At 36.1% G+C, this 18,204-nt stretch overlaps 1 protein-coding gene across 1 annotated transcript; it reads left to right on the plus strand.

Annotated features, from left to right (window-relative positions):
- Positions 1–1,045: 1,045 nt before the first annotated feature.
- LOC136807216 (uncharacterized) lies at positions 1,046–4,506 on the plus strand. The gene is made up of 5 exons (XM_067063814.1): positions 1,046–1,219; positions 2,167–2,256; positions 2,652–2,756; positions 3,300–3,356; positions 4,342–4,506. The coding sequence occupies exons 1-5, from the start codon at positions 1,078–1,080 to the stop codon at positions 4,458–4,460; spliced, it is 513 nt and encodes a 170-aa protein (XP_066919915.1). The 5' UTR covers positions 1,046–1,077; the 3' UTR covers positions 4,461–4,506.
- The last annotated feature ends 13,698 nt before the right edge of the window (positions 4,507–18,204 follow it).

Raw genomic sequence — 18,204 nt, forward strand, 5'->3', positions numbered from 1 at the left:
AAGATGAAGAGCAAATATTACCTTATTAAAGTCTAGCAGACTGTATCAGTATGCAGTTTACTATTTACGAATTCCCCAGAAACCTCGAAGTGTAATTGAAGTGAGACTTTATGTTATGATTCTCTATCACTAACACTTTTTAAAAAAGCATTGATGATATATTTTTGGTTTTGTTTTCAACGACAGGAATAAAAATATCAACTCTGAACTTCATCCAAGATCTTGGATGGTCGTCATGGTTACTTTTGTCTTCGTTGATTGCGTGCTGAATAGAATCTCGATTCGTCGGCACAACGTCGATATATGATTTTGACCTGTGCTTTTCACGGTAATTTAAATCCATCCTTTGGTGAACAAAGTTTTTTATAGAGGCTGCTTAATACTCGGTAGAGATCCTTTTTCCCAAAAAATGCCACTTTTTGCTGAATTTCGGCGAAAAACCTATTTTTTATGGCGAGTGCTTGTGTAGACAATGATATCATCCGTCAAGATTACTGTGCGGAAAAACTACGGTGAGTAGGTTATTGTGACAAAGTATTACATAAAGTCCCTTCCGGAAAAATGCCGCAGAAGTGATGAATTATACGGCTTGTTTCTGATAATAAAGAACTCCAGTGAAGTCCACTATGGGAAATATTCTACAAGAATTTCCGAATAAAAAAAGATATTTCTTTGAGTTGAAAAATATGGTTAGGAAAAGTAAAGCAAACATATAAGAAAAACAATTTTCGATTTCCTGTAAATTTAGCTCGTGTGAGTTAAGGCATGTCCCAAATATATTTTGCGTGACGCGCACCGCTTCCCATTATTCCTTACCTTTCATATATAGCTCAAAACAATCGTATCAACGAGAGGGTTTGGAAAAGTGCTGGGTCAAAAATTCACATTAAGTCAATCTGAAGATATCGGTCAAAAACTTATTTTGAGGTTTTAAAATACATCGAAAAAAAAATTTGATGAGAAACCAGAGTCAAAGCGTTAGAGTAGTTTCTAGTTATAAAATTATAGAGGGAAAAACCAGCTTGTCTATAAATGGGCTATATAAGAAGAGAGGTATTGAATAGATTCAAGTAATTGATGTGTCGTATTAGACTCTGGCAGCACGTTGATAAAGAAAAAGAATACTCGTATTCATCTAATTCTATCTGGATTGATATTATGGAAACATCTATGGAGTACAGCTATCAAATCATTGTAGACATCCAGTCAGACAATCGAGGTAGGGTCCATATGATTCCCACCCGGGGGGTTACTATCCTTGCTGGATACGGGGATGTTCAACTGATGGAAAAAAGTGACCCTGATCTTCTTCTGACCAAATCTTCTACTTATTCCCAAAATCTACAAAAAAGGTACCCTACGAGGGACTGATTTTTCTTTTCTGATATTTTTTATAAGTGTCATGGATTGTGTTTCGAAAAATGATCGCGTGAAGGCGGGAATTTGGGTAAAAAAAATGCTTGAAGCATTCCTACGCTTCTTTTTCTCGGATTTTTTCACAAACTGAGACACAGAATCTCGCTAACCGAAACAGACCGACACACCGCAAGTATAAAAAATGCCCGTGGGCGGGGTCGTACAGGCTACCTATACTAGAGGTCAGCTGCGTTGGAAGGGTTTATCAGGGAGTTGATTAGATTATTAAAGAAGGATTTCGTGCAGTCTTTTTGACGTAGTTGTTTTCATCAATCATATTTTTAAAGTCTAACCTTTTATCCCTGGATTGAGCGAGCTAATTAGCGCTGCCTTACGATGAAACCGTTCTAATCGAAGAAGCTCATACAGTGACTCTCAAGCAAAAATAATTCTGACGTCAATTATTCACAATATCAAGTGACGTCGTTGCCTGTACCAGACGACCACGGCTTTTTACTCGACACCGATCAGAGTGATAAAAAAATCGCATGTTGGGATAGAGATAGGCTAGTGACGTCGTTGCAAATTTTCGAATTTAAAAAGGTGTGGCATTTTCTACGAGTTACTAAAAATGTGTTTTGAAAGTATATGCACAAGTAAAGTCGGTGGTCTTTTAGGCAAGAAAAATGATAGAAGTTGTTGTCCCATAAGCTGCGATATGCCTATGATTGTTTGGAAATTAAAGTATTTATTTAAAACTTATATCATAATCCATGAGTTAACTTTGCGTAATATTGTTTTTTTTTACAGACATGTATTCTTGGGTCGTGGATGACATTGCAATAGAAAAACCCGATGGAAAAACGTACATAATTTGTCTTGGAATAAAACAAGAAAAAGGTACTAGAAAATCATTTTGAATATCATAGATTTCTCTGTAATTATCAGACATTTCACCCTTGTTCCACGATTTTATTGGTCCTATTCTTACACGCTTATCACGACTCTCTAATTCGAACCTCTCTTATTCGAAATTTGATACAAGGAGGGCGTCTTACATTTTTCACAAGAGCACTCCTACACTTGTGTTTTCGATACCGTCGTTGAGAAGAATTTTCCATTTATTTTCGTTACCAGTCTCCTCAAAAACTAACCGGGCCACTGAGATTTGGCATGTGTATACAAACTAACAAATTAGTCCCCTCATTTGGAAAGTGGCATAAAATGAAGAGCGTCAATTGTATAAAAAAAAATTCGATTGAGATTTTGCACAACTTACTGTATTCTGGTTTCAGACAAACTGACAGCCAATGAAAATGGAGATATTCAAGTCAATTTGGAAGACGGTTCAGAAGAAGAAGGCATCTATGTTATCGCTTTGCCGTCAAACGAATCCACAGGTATGTTATATAAGACCATGTTCAGACGTCACGGTTCCGTTCCGTTCCGTTCCGAAACGGTTTCGAAACAAGCGTGAACGTCAAGATTCGAAACGTCGAAAAAGAAGACGTTACAAAGCAAAACAGATCGAAACGGTTTCGCTCCACTTTTTTCATCGGAACTGAACTTCTCCGTTTTCTTGCTCCGAAACGTTCCAAAACCAATATGAACAGACTCGATCCGTAACGAAAATCATACCGGAGCGAAACGGAGCAGTAACGTGTGAACATAGTCTAATCATTTTTCAATGGGCAAAATTACCCTCAGGGAGGGACGTCCAGGCAAAATGACCGACGGGTATATGTACACCCTAAAGTGTGTGATTTAAATACTCAAATACTGTTCTTCTTTGGCTTTTTTTATCTTTCCTAGAAGGTACTCGACAGAATTTTCAATGTTGTCTTCTTGCAAAAATCCTATGTAATAAACCACCAATGGAAGCTTCGAGTAATGACATTATAAATCCACGCCCAGTCTCCAACCAAAAAGTTCTTATTTTTCAGGTTTCCAAGTGCATGATGGAGAAGGAAATTATGATATCATTGAAGAATCAACGCAAGGTAAAGTCAAAAAGAAACAATCTTTACACCTTTTCGACCGTAGCTGCCAATTGCCGCGCGGGCATTTCTTTATCCGTTTTATCCAACTAAACTCGATCCAAACCTTTTTTGACACATTTTTCTATTGTCAATAGATGCGAAAAAAGGACTGGGACGGTTTTAGTGTGATATAGCGGAGAAAAAAATACTCGCGCGTCAATTGGTGACTACGGTCGAAAAGGTGTATTATCAATCATGTTCTTATTATGGGCTCAATAGACCTTTTCATAAATTACGTCATGAACATCACTTGCCTCTTATTACCATGGTTTGAATTATGTCCCTTGAGACATTAAATAATTTAGTTTATGAATAGAAAGTAGTTTCAATAAAATCCATAGGGAGTTAATGACCTTGGTAATAATTTCAAAACGAGGCAAGTGATGTTCGTGACGTAATAATTGGAGTTTAAGGAAAGGTCAATAACATCGGGGAAAATGCTACAGAAGAGTCTGTATAACTCTAAAACGGAATTCAAATTGGTTCGAATTAAAGATTTTCGAGCCATGGAGGCTAGTTTATAAGGCATTGTTAAACTGAAGAAACTATCTAACTTGTTTAAGTTAAGGAGACATTCGAGTTATAGAGGGTCGTGTTATAGACATTCCACTGTATAAAAGTTTATGTACAAGCCAAATCAATCCCTTATATTATACAGGGTGTCCTGAAAAAAAGTAGAAGGTCGAAACATATTGCTAAGTACTGTCGCTTTGTACTACTGTTTATTAACCCGAAAAAACATTGTATTATGCTAAGGTAGAGAGCATCCGGCTACGGTGTGCGTGAGGTCAAGGGTTTAATCCCCGACTGGGTACACTGGGTATCACGAAAATCTTCGCTTTTAGTGCAAAATGGGTCAGGGGTAAGTGAAGAAAGGGCGGGATCGGCAATCAATTGGATTTTTCTACGTATGATAAGATTTCAATAAAATTATTTTCAATTTAAGGTTTTCAATCAAATGAAGAAGAGGAAGAGGAAGAGGGAGAAGAATATGAAAATGTTTGCATTGAAATTAGTCCTTCAGAGCAAGGTGAACCTAATTGCGACACAGTATACGAAAATTAACAGAACAATCCATCATAAGAATCTCGGCCAGCCTCGTACCGAGAGTCACTTACACCACTTTTTGACTTTATTTATGAATGTGATATTGCCATTTGCTCTCTAATCATAAAAACCGAACAAAGAGACTGGATACTAGCTTGTATTTTAGCTTGAAAATAGTTTGGTGTAAATGGGTCCATCTGATAAAGTTGAATTTGGTCTGAAATGAACGTGTAGATCAGACTTAGACGCTCGCTTGAAGAAGATTGAGTTCTGGGTTTAATCCATGGGATGTGAGGGTTTTCTGATTTTGATCTAGAAGTTTTCTCTTTGTAATACAGTAGATTCTCTTTAGTTCGAACCTTTAAAACTATAAAGTCTCCTTAACTCGAGCAAGTTTTATGGTCACTTCAGTTAACAATGCCTTATTACCTATAAACCTTACTTTATAATTCAAAATTTCCTATGAACGTTGCAACGCTGTCCCATAGCCCCGATGGAACTTTTTCCCACAGCGGGGATGCAAATTTCTCTTTAATTCGAACTTCTATAACTAAAATGTCTACTTAACTGGAGCAGGTTTGATGGTTCCTTTAGTTAACAATGCCTTTGAACCTGTAAACCTTTCTTCTTAACTGGAAATTTCCTTACCTCGAACAAGTTTGTGTTCCCAACGAAGCGTTTTTGAGTTATCGACGTTATAACGCTGTTTCATAGCCCCAATGAGACTTTTTCCCATAGTGGGGATGTAAAATTCTATCGAAAACCCAGTAAGGATAAAAAAATGTTGTATGGCGACTCTGCAGCGGAAAAATATGCTGACAGTGCCAACACTGGCGGGCCTTTACACCGCTTAGGCTTTCTTGTTCGAGTTAAGGAGACATTAGAATTATAGAGGTTCGAGTTAAAGAGACTCCACTGTATGAAACTTTCAGCTCACAAAATTTTATAGAATTTTAAGGCATTTCTTGTTTGAAATTAGTTTATTTTTAAAATTCACAGCTTGAAGTTGGAGAGCAGAGTTGCAAACTCAATGGAACTAATATGGACAGTTTCTTTTATAATATGTAAATAACATTATATCACAACTCTCCTACTTTTTTACGATTTTTTTTCTCGAAAACAAAATATTTTCCAGTAAAGAACAGTTTATTTTTTGACTCTATTAGAGAGATTACTCTTTGGTGGCTTTATTTTAGGGGAGGTGGATGATGCAGGGGGTTGGCACACTGGGAGAAAATCCATATAATGGGGGGGGGGTCAATATAAAGTGATTTTCCCAAAAAGTCTTATTCAGGAAAGTTTCCTAAAATGGAGGTCAAAACTAATAAAGTTAATATGCTAAGAATATCAATATCATGAAAATTGACCACTAAACCTAAAAATACCATTCAAAATAATTCAGCTGGGAAAAAATTAAGGATTTACATATTTTTTACCATGAAAATATTCCAGAGAAATTCGTACTGTATGAAAAATCTTTTCGATTCGTACATGGTAATGTTTTTTGTCAGAATGAGATGATAATTTTGAATGAATTTTTATTATATGTTTTTTTATAACCCTGGTAAAAATTCTTGATAAGATCTGAAAAGATCGTTGAAGATCTTTCAAAATCTTTAACAAGTAAGAATCTTATGAAGTCTTTGTAAGATCTTACAACGATTCTTAGGCAATCTTGAAAATTTCTTCCAACAAAAAGATCTTTAAAGATCTTGTAAAGAAATCGTTAAGAATTGTCAAGATTCTTCCCGCATATTTATAGTAAGATGAATATTATTTCTCATTAAGTTCTTAAGTAGAATCTTACGAAATCTTGAGCCATAAAATATTTTAAGATTCTTTGCATAACTTGTAAAGTTTCTATAAAGAGACTTTCCAAATCTTAACTAACTATTATGTGCAAAGAAGCTTTAAGATTCTTAGTGGTTCTTATCAAGTTTGAGTTAAGAATCTTAAAAGCACGTAAATTTCTGGTTATGATTGTTTTTCATAAGAAGGAGTCTTTAGACTCAAGGAGAGCAATCTCTTAGGATAGTATTTACGAAACAGTTTTTGGTCAGCTTCGAAATACGGTAAGTGGTTTTTTTCTTTTGTGTGTGTGTTATCATTGACTGTACTAATGAAATAGTTGATTAATGACGAGGTCATCAGTTGAATGCTGTCACTCGAGCGAAGCTTTCGGCCCTTATTCAATAACTGAACGGGGATTGTAGTAAAGTCAGCGACCGTAGTGCAGTGGTAGAGCATCCGTCTACGGTGCGCAAGGTTGTGGGTTCAACCCCCGGCCGGGTCACACCAAAGATTCCTAAAATGGTACTTGATGCCTCTCTGCTTGATGCTCAGCAAGTAAGTGGAGCAATCCCTCCCCTAACTTCAGATAGCTAGATAGCTATCGAAAGTGGACTCTGCAGGTCACCTCCGACTTACTTTTACTTAAGATTCCGTCAATATCTTGAATCACTGTAAGGGACAAGAATCTTATTCAAAACTTATAAAAGAGTCTTATCAGGTCGTTAAAGATCTTGAAAGATCTTGGCACGTTCGTAGTAAGAAACTGAAAAAGAATAAGCAAAGTTTCTTGATAAGATCTTTTCAAGAACTTTTCAAGAATTTTTACCAGGGAAGCGTTGCACTTATAGGATGTCTAGGTTTAGATATGATAAAAATGTATACCTTGAGCGAGCTGTTTTTGTCTGTTTTGGGCTGGGATTTTACAGATTTTCGGAATTTCCCTGAAATTTTGTATGGGATATAAGCATCCTGATAATCATTTTTTATCCTTGTCAATCCCTCGACTAAGCATCATCTCCGAGTCTGTTTTCAAATTTTAGTATGTTTATAAAAAAAATGTATAATACTGTTTTAATATTTTCCTAGATGAAAAATTGGTAGATTGTAAAGTTTTTCCTTCACAACTTATTAAACTATTCCTAGATTAGTGTATACCAACCCAATATACAGCGTAAATTTACATACCTAAAGCAAAAATGTTGTGTTTTTGTGAAAGGTTTGAGTCAACCTTGCCCCCGTGTATTACAGCTTTTATTGCGTTACTGATGGACGCAAGAGAATACCTTGGTGTATTGTCTGGCGCTATAACCCTGGTAAAAATTCTTGACAAGTTCTTATCAAGAAACTTTGCAAGTTCTTGCTCAGTTTCTTACTACGAACGTGCCAAGATCCTTTAAGATCTTTAAAGATCTGATAAGATTCTTTTGTAAGATGCTAATAAGATTCTTGTCTGTTACAGCGATTCAAGATTCTTACCGAATCTTAGAACAACTATCCTTGGATGAAATCTTTAACTTAACCACGCGAGATAGTTTTGATCAGCGTTACATCGATTCAAGATTCTTACCGAATCTTAGGACAACTATCCTTGGTGACTAGCCTCGGTGAGCTCCAAACCCCTGACCCAAGGACTTTTGTAGTGACGAGTAAACAGTCTAACTGACGAGTTAGGCTAACTGTCTAGATCGCTATTTATCCGGTATTACGCCATCCACATTGTATTCTTCGCATTTACTTGTCAGCGCTAAATTACTCATTGTGGTGTATACAATATAGACTCTGTTGTGTAGCAATCTACTAATTTGCCGTAAATCTACAGATATCTGTAGAAATATGAAATCTACATATTTTGTAGAATAATAATTTTACCCTATATACCCTATTTGTATGGTTGTATGTAAATTTGATATTCAAATTCTTTAAAAAAAGTCAAAATCGAAGATTTTATCATAACCACAAATTTACGTGTTATTGTGTTTATTCAACAAGATTCTTAACCCGAACTTTATAAGAAACACTAAGAATCTTAAAGTTTCCTTGCATATTTGTCAATTAAGATTTGGAACGTCTCTTTATAAGAACTTGATAAGAAACGCTAAAAATCTTAAAGTTTCTTTGCATATTTGTCAATTAAGATTTGGAAAGTCTCTTTATAAGAACTTGATAAGAAACGCTAAGAATCTTAAACTATTTTATGGTTGCAAGATTTCACAAGATTTCATAAGATTCTTCTTAAGAACTTAATAAGAAACCTAAATTTTCTTACCATAAATGTGTGCGAAGAATCTTGACAAATCTTTAAAGATCTTTTTGTAATAAGAAATTTTCAAGATTGCATAAGAATCTTTGTAAGATCTTACAAAGATCTCTTAAGATTCTTACTTGTTAAAGATCTTTAAAGATCTTTAACGATCTTTTCAGATCTTATCAAGAATTTTTACCAGGGAAGAAAGCTTATGGGCTCTGACCATAGTGAACTTTTAATATTTGCCACTTACAAAATATAAAGTTCTACTTGATGTAGCCCACAAAACTGTGGCATGTTATACATATTCTGTTAGGCCAATTATCCGCGAGTCTGAAAATTTAAGAATCGCAATGAAAAAATTTGATGAAGAAGAAAATGAAGACTTTTGCGAAGAAGAGTATTTTAACTTTGAAGAGCTTAGTTTCGGCAAAGAAAAATAGTGCTTTTTGACCAATTTCCAATCCCAATTTTTGATAGAAAAGCAGCCATAACTTTTAATGCATTAATTTAGAAAGTTTTTCTGAAAAATGTAAAACAGTTCAATTCTTTGCGGACAGTTTGAAAAAACTTCGAAACAAAAAGGTTAACAAGAATCGCAAAATTCCGACTAAATATTTCCTTAAAAATGAAGGTCATTATTGACATATATAAAAAAGCACACATAATAAAGTATACATATATATTTGTCCAGAAAGAACTGGCATGTTGTTTGCTTTGATTTGGTGTTTAAAAATATGTACTTATCAGTCCTAAAAAAAATACAAATTTGAATATAATGAGGGCAATAAGTCTGGTTAAATGTTACTTTATTCACAAGATTTAAGGATTACTGAAAAAATACTACTGCAGATGAACTAAACTCAAAAACTAAAACTTTACAATAAATTTACATTACGACAAAGTAAAAATCTATCTTTAATAGCAACAAAGAAAAAAATGTGGCTCAAAGTTTTAAAGCATTTAAATAGCTTGTAAACAGTAGACCTTTTTTTAAAGAGGCAGCCATATTGAATAATTATGTACTCCAGCATAACAATGATACAGTCATGCATAATTACTGCATCATACATATTTTAAAAATTCAGTAGGTATAGAGAATTCAAGATTTGAAAACAGACACTGCATTGGTTTACAAGACTAGACTAGAGAAAGATGTCAACCATCCACACGGTTCATGAAAAAAATAAAGTATTTATCAAAAAAAGGTTCTCTTTTTTTTGGTAATCAATACACCGTTAACAGAGGTGTCGGTTGTGCACGCGTATGAACAATTTTCTATTGTTTTGATTTTGGCAACCACAAGAAACTTCACTCTCCCCTGTAAAAAATGGTAAGTAAAACATCCAGTTTCCATAAGAAAACCCAGCAGAGAAATGGTAGGTAAAGAACTCCTTTTAATCATAACTTCTTTTCCTCTTGATGAATTTTTGTGAAATTTTCAGGAGAGATACATAAAATTGTCATTAATATCATGTTCAAACATCTAAAACATTCTCTTTAAAGGAAGGAAAAACAATGGCAATGTTTACATTTCTCTAACTTTCCAGCCACAGTACTAAAGTGAGCATTTTTACCTACCGCCTCTACGGTGTGGAGATGGCATGGTGAGACTGTTAAACGGTGTATTCCAACAAACAACAATCAATATACCGTAACATGATCCCACGGTGTAAACATTATCAACCAACAAAAACCCACACCACCAAAATTGTAAAAATAAGTCAATATAATTTCTATCAACAATTTCTCGTAAAATTTTTTTTTTTCCAACATTCTGACTGTCTGATACCAATCATGGCTGGAGTCATCATGTGTAAGAGTGACTGTGTATAACAACAAAAGTTTATTGAAAATCATCCCACGGTCATGGTGAAGCTAAAGATTTATCAACCAAACAAAACTGACGCCAAGTCAAATCTGTCGATTAAAAATTTCCATGAAAATTACAATCGAAACTTTTATCTCATAAAATGCTTTTTTCAACATTCTGGAGGTGTTCAAAGTTAGAGGTATCATATGTAGAGCCAAGCAATACATGGAAAGTCATTTGCTATCCCATTTGCCATGAGATATACGAGTCAAGAAATCAAACAAAAACCAACAAATCATGTCTCTTCACTTTCATGTCACATCGTGTTTTTATGGGGTAACCAGAAAGTCAATCCACAAGAACAGCCATCTTGCGGCCCGCTCGGAACTTTATTGAAGTCGTTGCATTGAAGCGGTGAGACTAAACCGACGTCAGAAAAAAACACTTTTTGGTCATTTGCGGCCCGCTCGCAAGGGTACTCAAAACTTGTTGAAGACATTGCATTGAAGCAAAAATACTTAACTGACGCTAGAAAAAAACTTTGCTTGAATGTCCGATATGGATTATAATAGTAATAGCGCTAACGCTATTGTTATATTAACGTTTTTTTTAAGTTTATAACGTCATTTTTGCAATTAATTTCTTAATTACTCTTAAAGGATTTGATTAAAAAGCAATTTATGAAGGCAATTCTTTGTTGAAAGTGTTAAAGAACCTAAAACATAACTTTTATGTTCAAATACTAAAATCAATTTGCCGACTATGGTCAGAGCCCTTAAGCATCAAGAAGGTGATAATACGCATGGAACGAATTTCCCAGCTGGCACACAACGTTGTTTTAAGAATTTAACGTTCACCTGACGTTAAAAGGACGTTGTAAACGTTATTTGAACGTTGAAACAACGTTGTGTGCCAGCTAGGTTTGGGTTTGATTAATTTATGGATTATGATGAGGTAATTATCTTGAATCTTTTTAAAAGTCGCTCCGTAATCTTTGACTTTCTTCCAAAAATGTTGCATTGAATTGCTCATACACGTTTTTTTTTTATAAGAACGTCAAAAATTTTTGAAGCCTTCGGATGTTCTTAGTTTTTTGGATTTGAAGCCTAAAAATATTCTTAAAATGTTCTTATTTTCAGTATTTTTTGAGCATTTTGATGTAATTTCTTAAGAAATTTCATGTTTTTACGTCTTCAAAGCCTTAGTATGTTCTTAAATTTTTGGGCCTCGAAGCCTTATGTTCTTATATAGTTTGTTCTTATAAAAAGAAAACGTGTAGCACTTAATTCATAAATATTTGTTGCACTGTTAATTCTGATTTCAAGATACCCTGGTACATTTTTCTTCTACAATAACGAACCTTCTAACTTTGGCGTACGAAAGAGTAATTTGGCTTTTTTTTACTCGAACCCAGCTCCTTAAGTTTGATATTTGTGCATTCTTATAGCGCTCACGAATCGATTGTATCACGTCCATCAGTCCCGGGAGTGGGTTCTAGGTTTGCGAGATGATGGGTATATACGATTGATCCAAGCCAGAGTTCGGAATTGACGCTAGCTAGAGAGACTGAACTTTGAAGATTTTGTCCTTTTTTTTAGGGGTACTTTCGAGGGTGCAAAAAAAGGTTCCCTCATGCTTTATGGCCTGCAAGTACCCGGCACATCTCCCCCTAAGTCTCCCCCTCCCCTAGGCCATCAGTAAAATCAAAAAGTGGTGCAACTACCCGGAACTTGACTGAACTTAACGGCCAACGGGGACGTGCAGCTGGAGTTTGAAAAATGGACCCTGTCAGATGAGAATATTTGGTAAATTTGGGACCCTGTCAGAATGAAAAGGGGCCAAAATGACTAAAAGTAGACGAAAAATTGAAAAAAAAATTCTAATTTCCACCCTGAAAATTGTCAAAAACTACAAAAAGTCATTAAATATCGACACTGTCAAATACAAAAAAAATAATATATTTGAGACTCCTTCAGCGGGGCACGTCAAAATTTTGACTAAGTGAAGTGCCCCTCCCCCTACCCTGAGTATCAGAGGCCAAGTTTTCAAAGAGAAAGTATTATATTGGGATCAATAGAAGAATAGCTACTGTAAAGCTGTTTTGTTTCGAGTGCAGTTGCTGAAATTCAGAAGTTCTGACGTGCTGCTAGTGGTAGACAAAAATATTTAGCTGGATATTTTGTTGTGGTCTTTGGAGAGTGAATACTTCTAATGACACACATAGCCCTGATGCAAATGTTTCACTAGATCCAAATACTCAAAATTTGTTTTGGACCTGGAGGAGTTGGAGAGGAAATGTTTTAGATTCGATTCTAAACTTATGACGCTACAGTACAGTTTGCAATAAAAAAGTTACAGTATTTACTTCCAATGATAGTGATCCATTCTTGGCTTGTTTGCTGTGTTTGTCAGGAACGATGAAGTCTTGCAAAAATAGTAGAGGGCCAAACCTTAGGATCCGCGACAACTTTTTTAGGACGCAACCACATGAATTCCATTCGAAAGTTGGATGTATTTGAAGACATTTTCGCGAGGGGGGTCCGCTGCTAAAGCCTGGCAAAATTTTTTAGGGCCCAAATTGGGAAATTGGCCCCGTAAAAAATTGACGTTAAGGGCGATGTTCGAAAAACACGGCTTATTATATATCGTTGGAGCGGGAATCTTTCGCTGATCAAGAATCAATTCACAACTATGGCCTCAAAATGAACGTATCTCGAGCTATGACTCTATTTGTGAGGATAGGTAAATTATCTGCTTGAAAAGAATTGACGTCAAAACAGAGAAATTCTTAATTGTCTCTCGCCCGGATAAGGTAGCTTTACTCAAAAGACAGAGCTTGCTATTGCTTTTGATTTCTAAAGAAAAGAAGCCCATGCATTGTATTGCAATGGCATTGCTTCTTTTAAACGTCTGCATCGATTCTCAAAGCTCAAGAAGTTTTCTGATCAAAAGCTCTCATTTCTTTGGTGAAATCATATTCTATGAGTGAAATCATTTTCTATGAGATGGACGGTGTTCCGAAAGACGCTGACGTTCATCTTTGTGTAATATGCAATGAATTGTGTACTGAGAAACAAAAAAACCCTTCAGAAGAAACGTGGAAATCTTTTGAAGAGACTGCAAAACTCTGGCAAGATGTTGAGAGTGAGTATAGCGAGGTTCACGACAAAATAAATTGGGAAAGCGGTGCGATAGGTGTGTTTTGGCATAAAAACTGCAAGCTGTCTTTGATGAACAGAAAGTCGTTTGAAAAAGCAAGCCGCAGACTAGAAAGCTTGCAAAATCAACAAAATGAAGAGCCACCACCAGTTAGTCGTAGAAGAATAAAGAAATACAACTGTGAACCACGAGACACAAGAAAGAGTATTGGCGTAATCCATAGATCAGATGTGTGTATTTGGTGTGGCAAAGGTAAGTGTTTTTGCATTATTATACGAAAACTATGATGGATAAATACTCTAAAACATCTCCCGGCTTATGAATCTTAAGGGAGGCATATTTGTTGAGATTCGCAAAAACTTTGTAAAATATTTTTCGTTTACATAATAATAATGTTTTACAGATTTCCAGGCCACCGTGCAAGCACATGGGCCTCTATAAATCGCTCATACATTGGTTTGGTTTATTACAAAGGTTAACTTCAAACAGATATGCAACAATAGTGACAGTTTCAATCATACTCAAACATTTTCTCTTTCCAAGCTAGACCGAGGTTTTCTTTAAACTCTTGTATTGTAGATGATTTAACTACTTTTTCAGGTAGGCTATTCCACTGTTCAATGCCCCGATAGTAAAGGGAGTTGCTCTGTGGTCCACGGACACCATCGTTCCCGAAAATTCTTACCAGCTCAGAATTATGTGTTCTCATTGGTCTTATGCGTTGGTTAAATTTCTTAGGAACACACGATTTTTCATAGTGATTTAAATGTTTAAAGATCTCAACCATATCACTTACCGCACGCCTATATTTTAGACTTGGGATTCCAATTCTTTGTAGTCTGCTTTCATAACATAGTCGTCCACATGTTTCGACGTTTTTGTAGCGCGCCGCTGAACACCTTCTATAAGTTTTTTTGTGTTTTTCAGTTTCGGTGACCAAATGACTTGGGCATATTCTAGGTGGGGCCTGACAAATGTTATGTAAAGTTTACGGAATAATTCAGGAGTGAGATACGTGAAGGCTCGTCTAATTAGACCAGCCATTGAGTTTGCCTTTTTTACTTGGTTTGATATATGTTGGTCGAATGAGAGATTTTGGTCAAAGATAACTCCGAGATCCTTTTCGAATTGTACATGTTTCAGTAAATTTCCTCCGAGTGTGTATTGATGTACATGTTTAATTATATTTGGCTTGCCTAACGTTAGTACATGACATTTGTCGGGATGAAATTTTAAAAGCCACGTATCTGACCATTGCTGTAGTCGATCGATGTCCTCCTGGATTATAAGTGCATCTTCAATTGATTCTACTTTATTGGCAAGTTTAGTGTCATCAGCAAATAGAAAGAGTTGTGATTTAATTGAATCTGGTAAATCGTTGATGTATAGAACGAAAAGGGTAGGCCCTAGGACACTACCTTGGGGTACTCCACTAAGAACTAATTGTTTTTCGGATTCAACTCCATTTACTTTAACTATCTGAGATCGATCCTTCAGGAAGTATCTGATCCATTCAATCAACTTATTTCTTATTCCGTAGGCTTCTTTGATTAAGAGCCTTTGGTGGGGAACTGAGTCGAATGCCTTTGCAAAGTCAAAGTATACTGCGTCAACAGCTTTACCGTTAGCAATGTCTTCGGTACACACATCTAGATAGTTTAGCAGTTGTGTTACTGTTGATCGGCGATTGATAAAACCATGTTGCTTGTTAGAAAGTAGTTTCTCTTGCTCTAGATGCGACATAATATGTGTTTTAAGAATCTTTTCCATCATTCGACACACAATGGATGTCAGGCTAATCGGACGGTAGTTTTCCGCTATATTTTTGTTTCCTTTTTTGTAAACAGGTGATACATTAGCATGCTTCCAGTCGTTTGGGAGACAACTTTCGTTGAGAGATTTTGTCATTATTAGGAAAAGCGGTTCTGCAATATATTCAGCGAGCTCCTTTAGCATCCTTGGGTGAAGTTCATCTGGCCCCATGGATTTGTTTGGATTTAACGCCTTGAGTTCCTTCTTTATAGTTTCAGTTAGTATATTTATCTCTACTTCTTTATCCGTCCTGGAATGGAATTCAGGGAGTTGTTCAAGTGGCTCACGTGTAAAGACACTACAGAATTGGCTCTGGAGTATGTTGGCTTTACTTTTGTCATCATATTTGATCGAATTTTCATTATTAGGGTTTTCGAGGAGAGGATGTATTCCCGTTCTTGCTTTCAGATTGCTGCGTACATATTTCCAGAATCTTTTTGGATTTGTTTTTGATTGTTCACTGATCTTTTTTTCGAACTCTCTCTTGGAGTGAGTCAGGGCTCTATTAGCGGCGTTGCGCCATCTTACGTACTCCCTTCTACGTCTTTCAGTGTCGTCGTTTTGAAGTGAGATGATCCATTTTCTATGCGCCTTACGTTTCTCTTTAATTACCTGACAGATTTTTGGATCTAAGGGATGCTTCCCTTTCCTCCTTTGATTTGACAGGTTGTTCTTATTGTGGGTAAGTGGCACATAGAGATTTCGGAGCTCGATCATTTGTTTTAGGAATAGGTCCCAACTCTCATTAACATCTAATTCAATCGACTTTTGGATGAATTCGATAGACCAATTGATGTGGCTTAGATGAGATCTCATAAACTGGTAGTTGGCTTTGCTGTATTGATATCTATCAAGCTCATTTTTAATTGTGAAATAGCCATAGAATTTAAAGGAGAGGACACTGTGATCACTGAGATGGAGTGGGGCAAGGTATTTTATCTCGGAAACTTGATTTTCTTCCCCTGTAAGGATGAGATCGAGTATTGATGGTTTGTCGGTGCCTCGTCGCCGTGTCGGTTCAAGGACATGTTGGTATAAAAAACAGTCTCTTAAAGCATGAAGGAATTTCTCCTCGTCGCTATCTTCTTCACAAGTGAGGACCAATGGACCCAATCGATTTTCTTATAGTTAAAGTCACCTATAAGACATATATGAGTGTATTTCGGATTTAGGCAGAGATCTTTTATGAGCTTATTCATGTTCTTATTATTTTCATCGAAGATGTTTGTTTCGGTTTTGTCGGGCTTCTATAAAGACATCCGAGTAACATGGTGTCTTTGTTCTCCATTGCAATTTCTAACAGGCAAGTCTCTTCAAATTCAACTTTCGTTTGTATTTGTAGAATGAGGTGATCAATAGACTTGTGGACTAGAATGACGATTTCCTCTCTTTTTTGTATTCCTATGTTAGTTTTATATGGTGTAGAATAATTCTCAATTGAGTAGTCTTGATCTTTTCTCTCAGAGATCCGTTTGGTGTTGACTTCGGTGATCGCAATTATATGAGGTTGTTCGGTAGCGACGTGCTTAAAAGTTCATTTTTCTTCTTAGATGTCATTTGGTCTGCATTTGTGTAGATGATAGTAAGTTCACTAATTTTGTGGTTGTGTTTTTTGAATTGTTTTTGTTAGGTGGTTTTTCATTCAAGCTGTCGTTATCGTTATCGATCGGTTTTATTGATTGATTGGGTTGTTGTTTCGTTTTTGTGTTTTGTTGTACACCTTCTTTATTTCGAAGCCGTTTTTTGACGATCCTCGAACCCGATAAATAAATTCATCGGTTTCTAGGTCATCATTTAGGTCTTTCGCCTGTTGTGATAGCTCTTTACTTTTCACGTTGGGACCTACATAGGTCTTCTGTGATACTTATGCCTTTATAAGTATCGTTACCTTTAAGTGATGGGAGATTTCCCATGATCTTAAGTTTATCATCTTCACTATCGAGGCAAATTAACAGTGGACGATTTGGTTTCTTACCTATTCTAAATATTTTTTTGATCTTAGAAGAAACATGCAAATCCTTAATTAATTGATCAGCCCATTCGCAGTCCCTAGTATGATTATTTTTGTCACTATTATCGCATACCTGTTCTTCTTCTTTTCTTCCGTGAACGATGATGTTCGTGGCTCTTCTCCTCTTCTCCATCTCAAGAGCGATCTCTTCGTCTCTGGCTTGTTTAATCGCAAGTTTGATTCCGCTCGTGTCACTCGTCGGTTGTTGAGGGGAGACCAGATTTTGTGGCTTCTGAATACGATTTCATAGCTTGTTGGCATTCGTTCTTTATTGTTGACAGGATACTGTCCTTGAATTCGTCAAGCTTTCGTTCGAATTTCTTTCAGCAAACTCGAGTGTATGCAGGCCGGGGTCAGCTTTCAAATCATTTTTCAAGGCTGGAGATCTGCGTCCTTATCTTCAAGCTGTTTCTTAAGGTGATCCTCAAAGTCACGACTACTTTTTATAATTCCTTCGCATGCGTCGATTTCTCTGCGAAGGCGTTTAATTTCATTTTGATTGAAGCGATGGTTGAGCCTTTCCTTCTTGGGACCAGTTCGAGCAAGCTTGGGTTCAACTTAACGCAGTTGATACAAATGTATTTCTGGGTTCTGTTGGCTTTGAGCGTTTGGATATGGAATGCAGGAAGCATACAACATCTGTAGTGAATGGATCTCTTACATTTTGCACAGGTTAGCGAATCTGAATCCCTGTCATCAACACATCGATTTTCGGTGCATATAATGATATCTTCTTTCATTAAGATTTTCTTAGAAGCAGTAGATTGTTTTGGCCTTACGGATGATGCAGCCGATGCCATTTGGTCAACGAGTTGGTTGTAGTAGTTGATTTGTTGGAAAAAAAGCAGCTTTTTAAGTGTTTTTTATAAGATTTTCCATTGCAAGTTTTTATTTTTTGTGAAGCTGCATTTTATGTCTTAACTAGTTGACG

The sequence above is a fragment of the Clytia hemisphaerica genome, unplaced genomic scaffold (genome assembly GCF_902728285.1).
Source record: "Clytia hemisphaerica strain Z4C2 unplaced genomic scaffold, Clytia hemisphaerica genome assembly, whole genome shotgun sequence".
NCBI lineage: Eukaryota > Metazoa > Cnidaria > Hydrozoa > Leptothecata > Clytiidae > Clytia > Clytia hemisphaerica.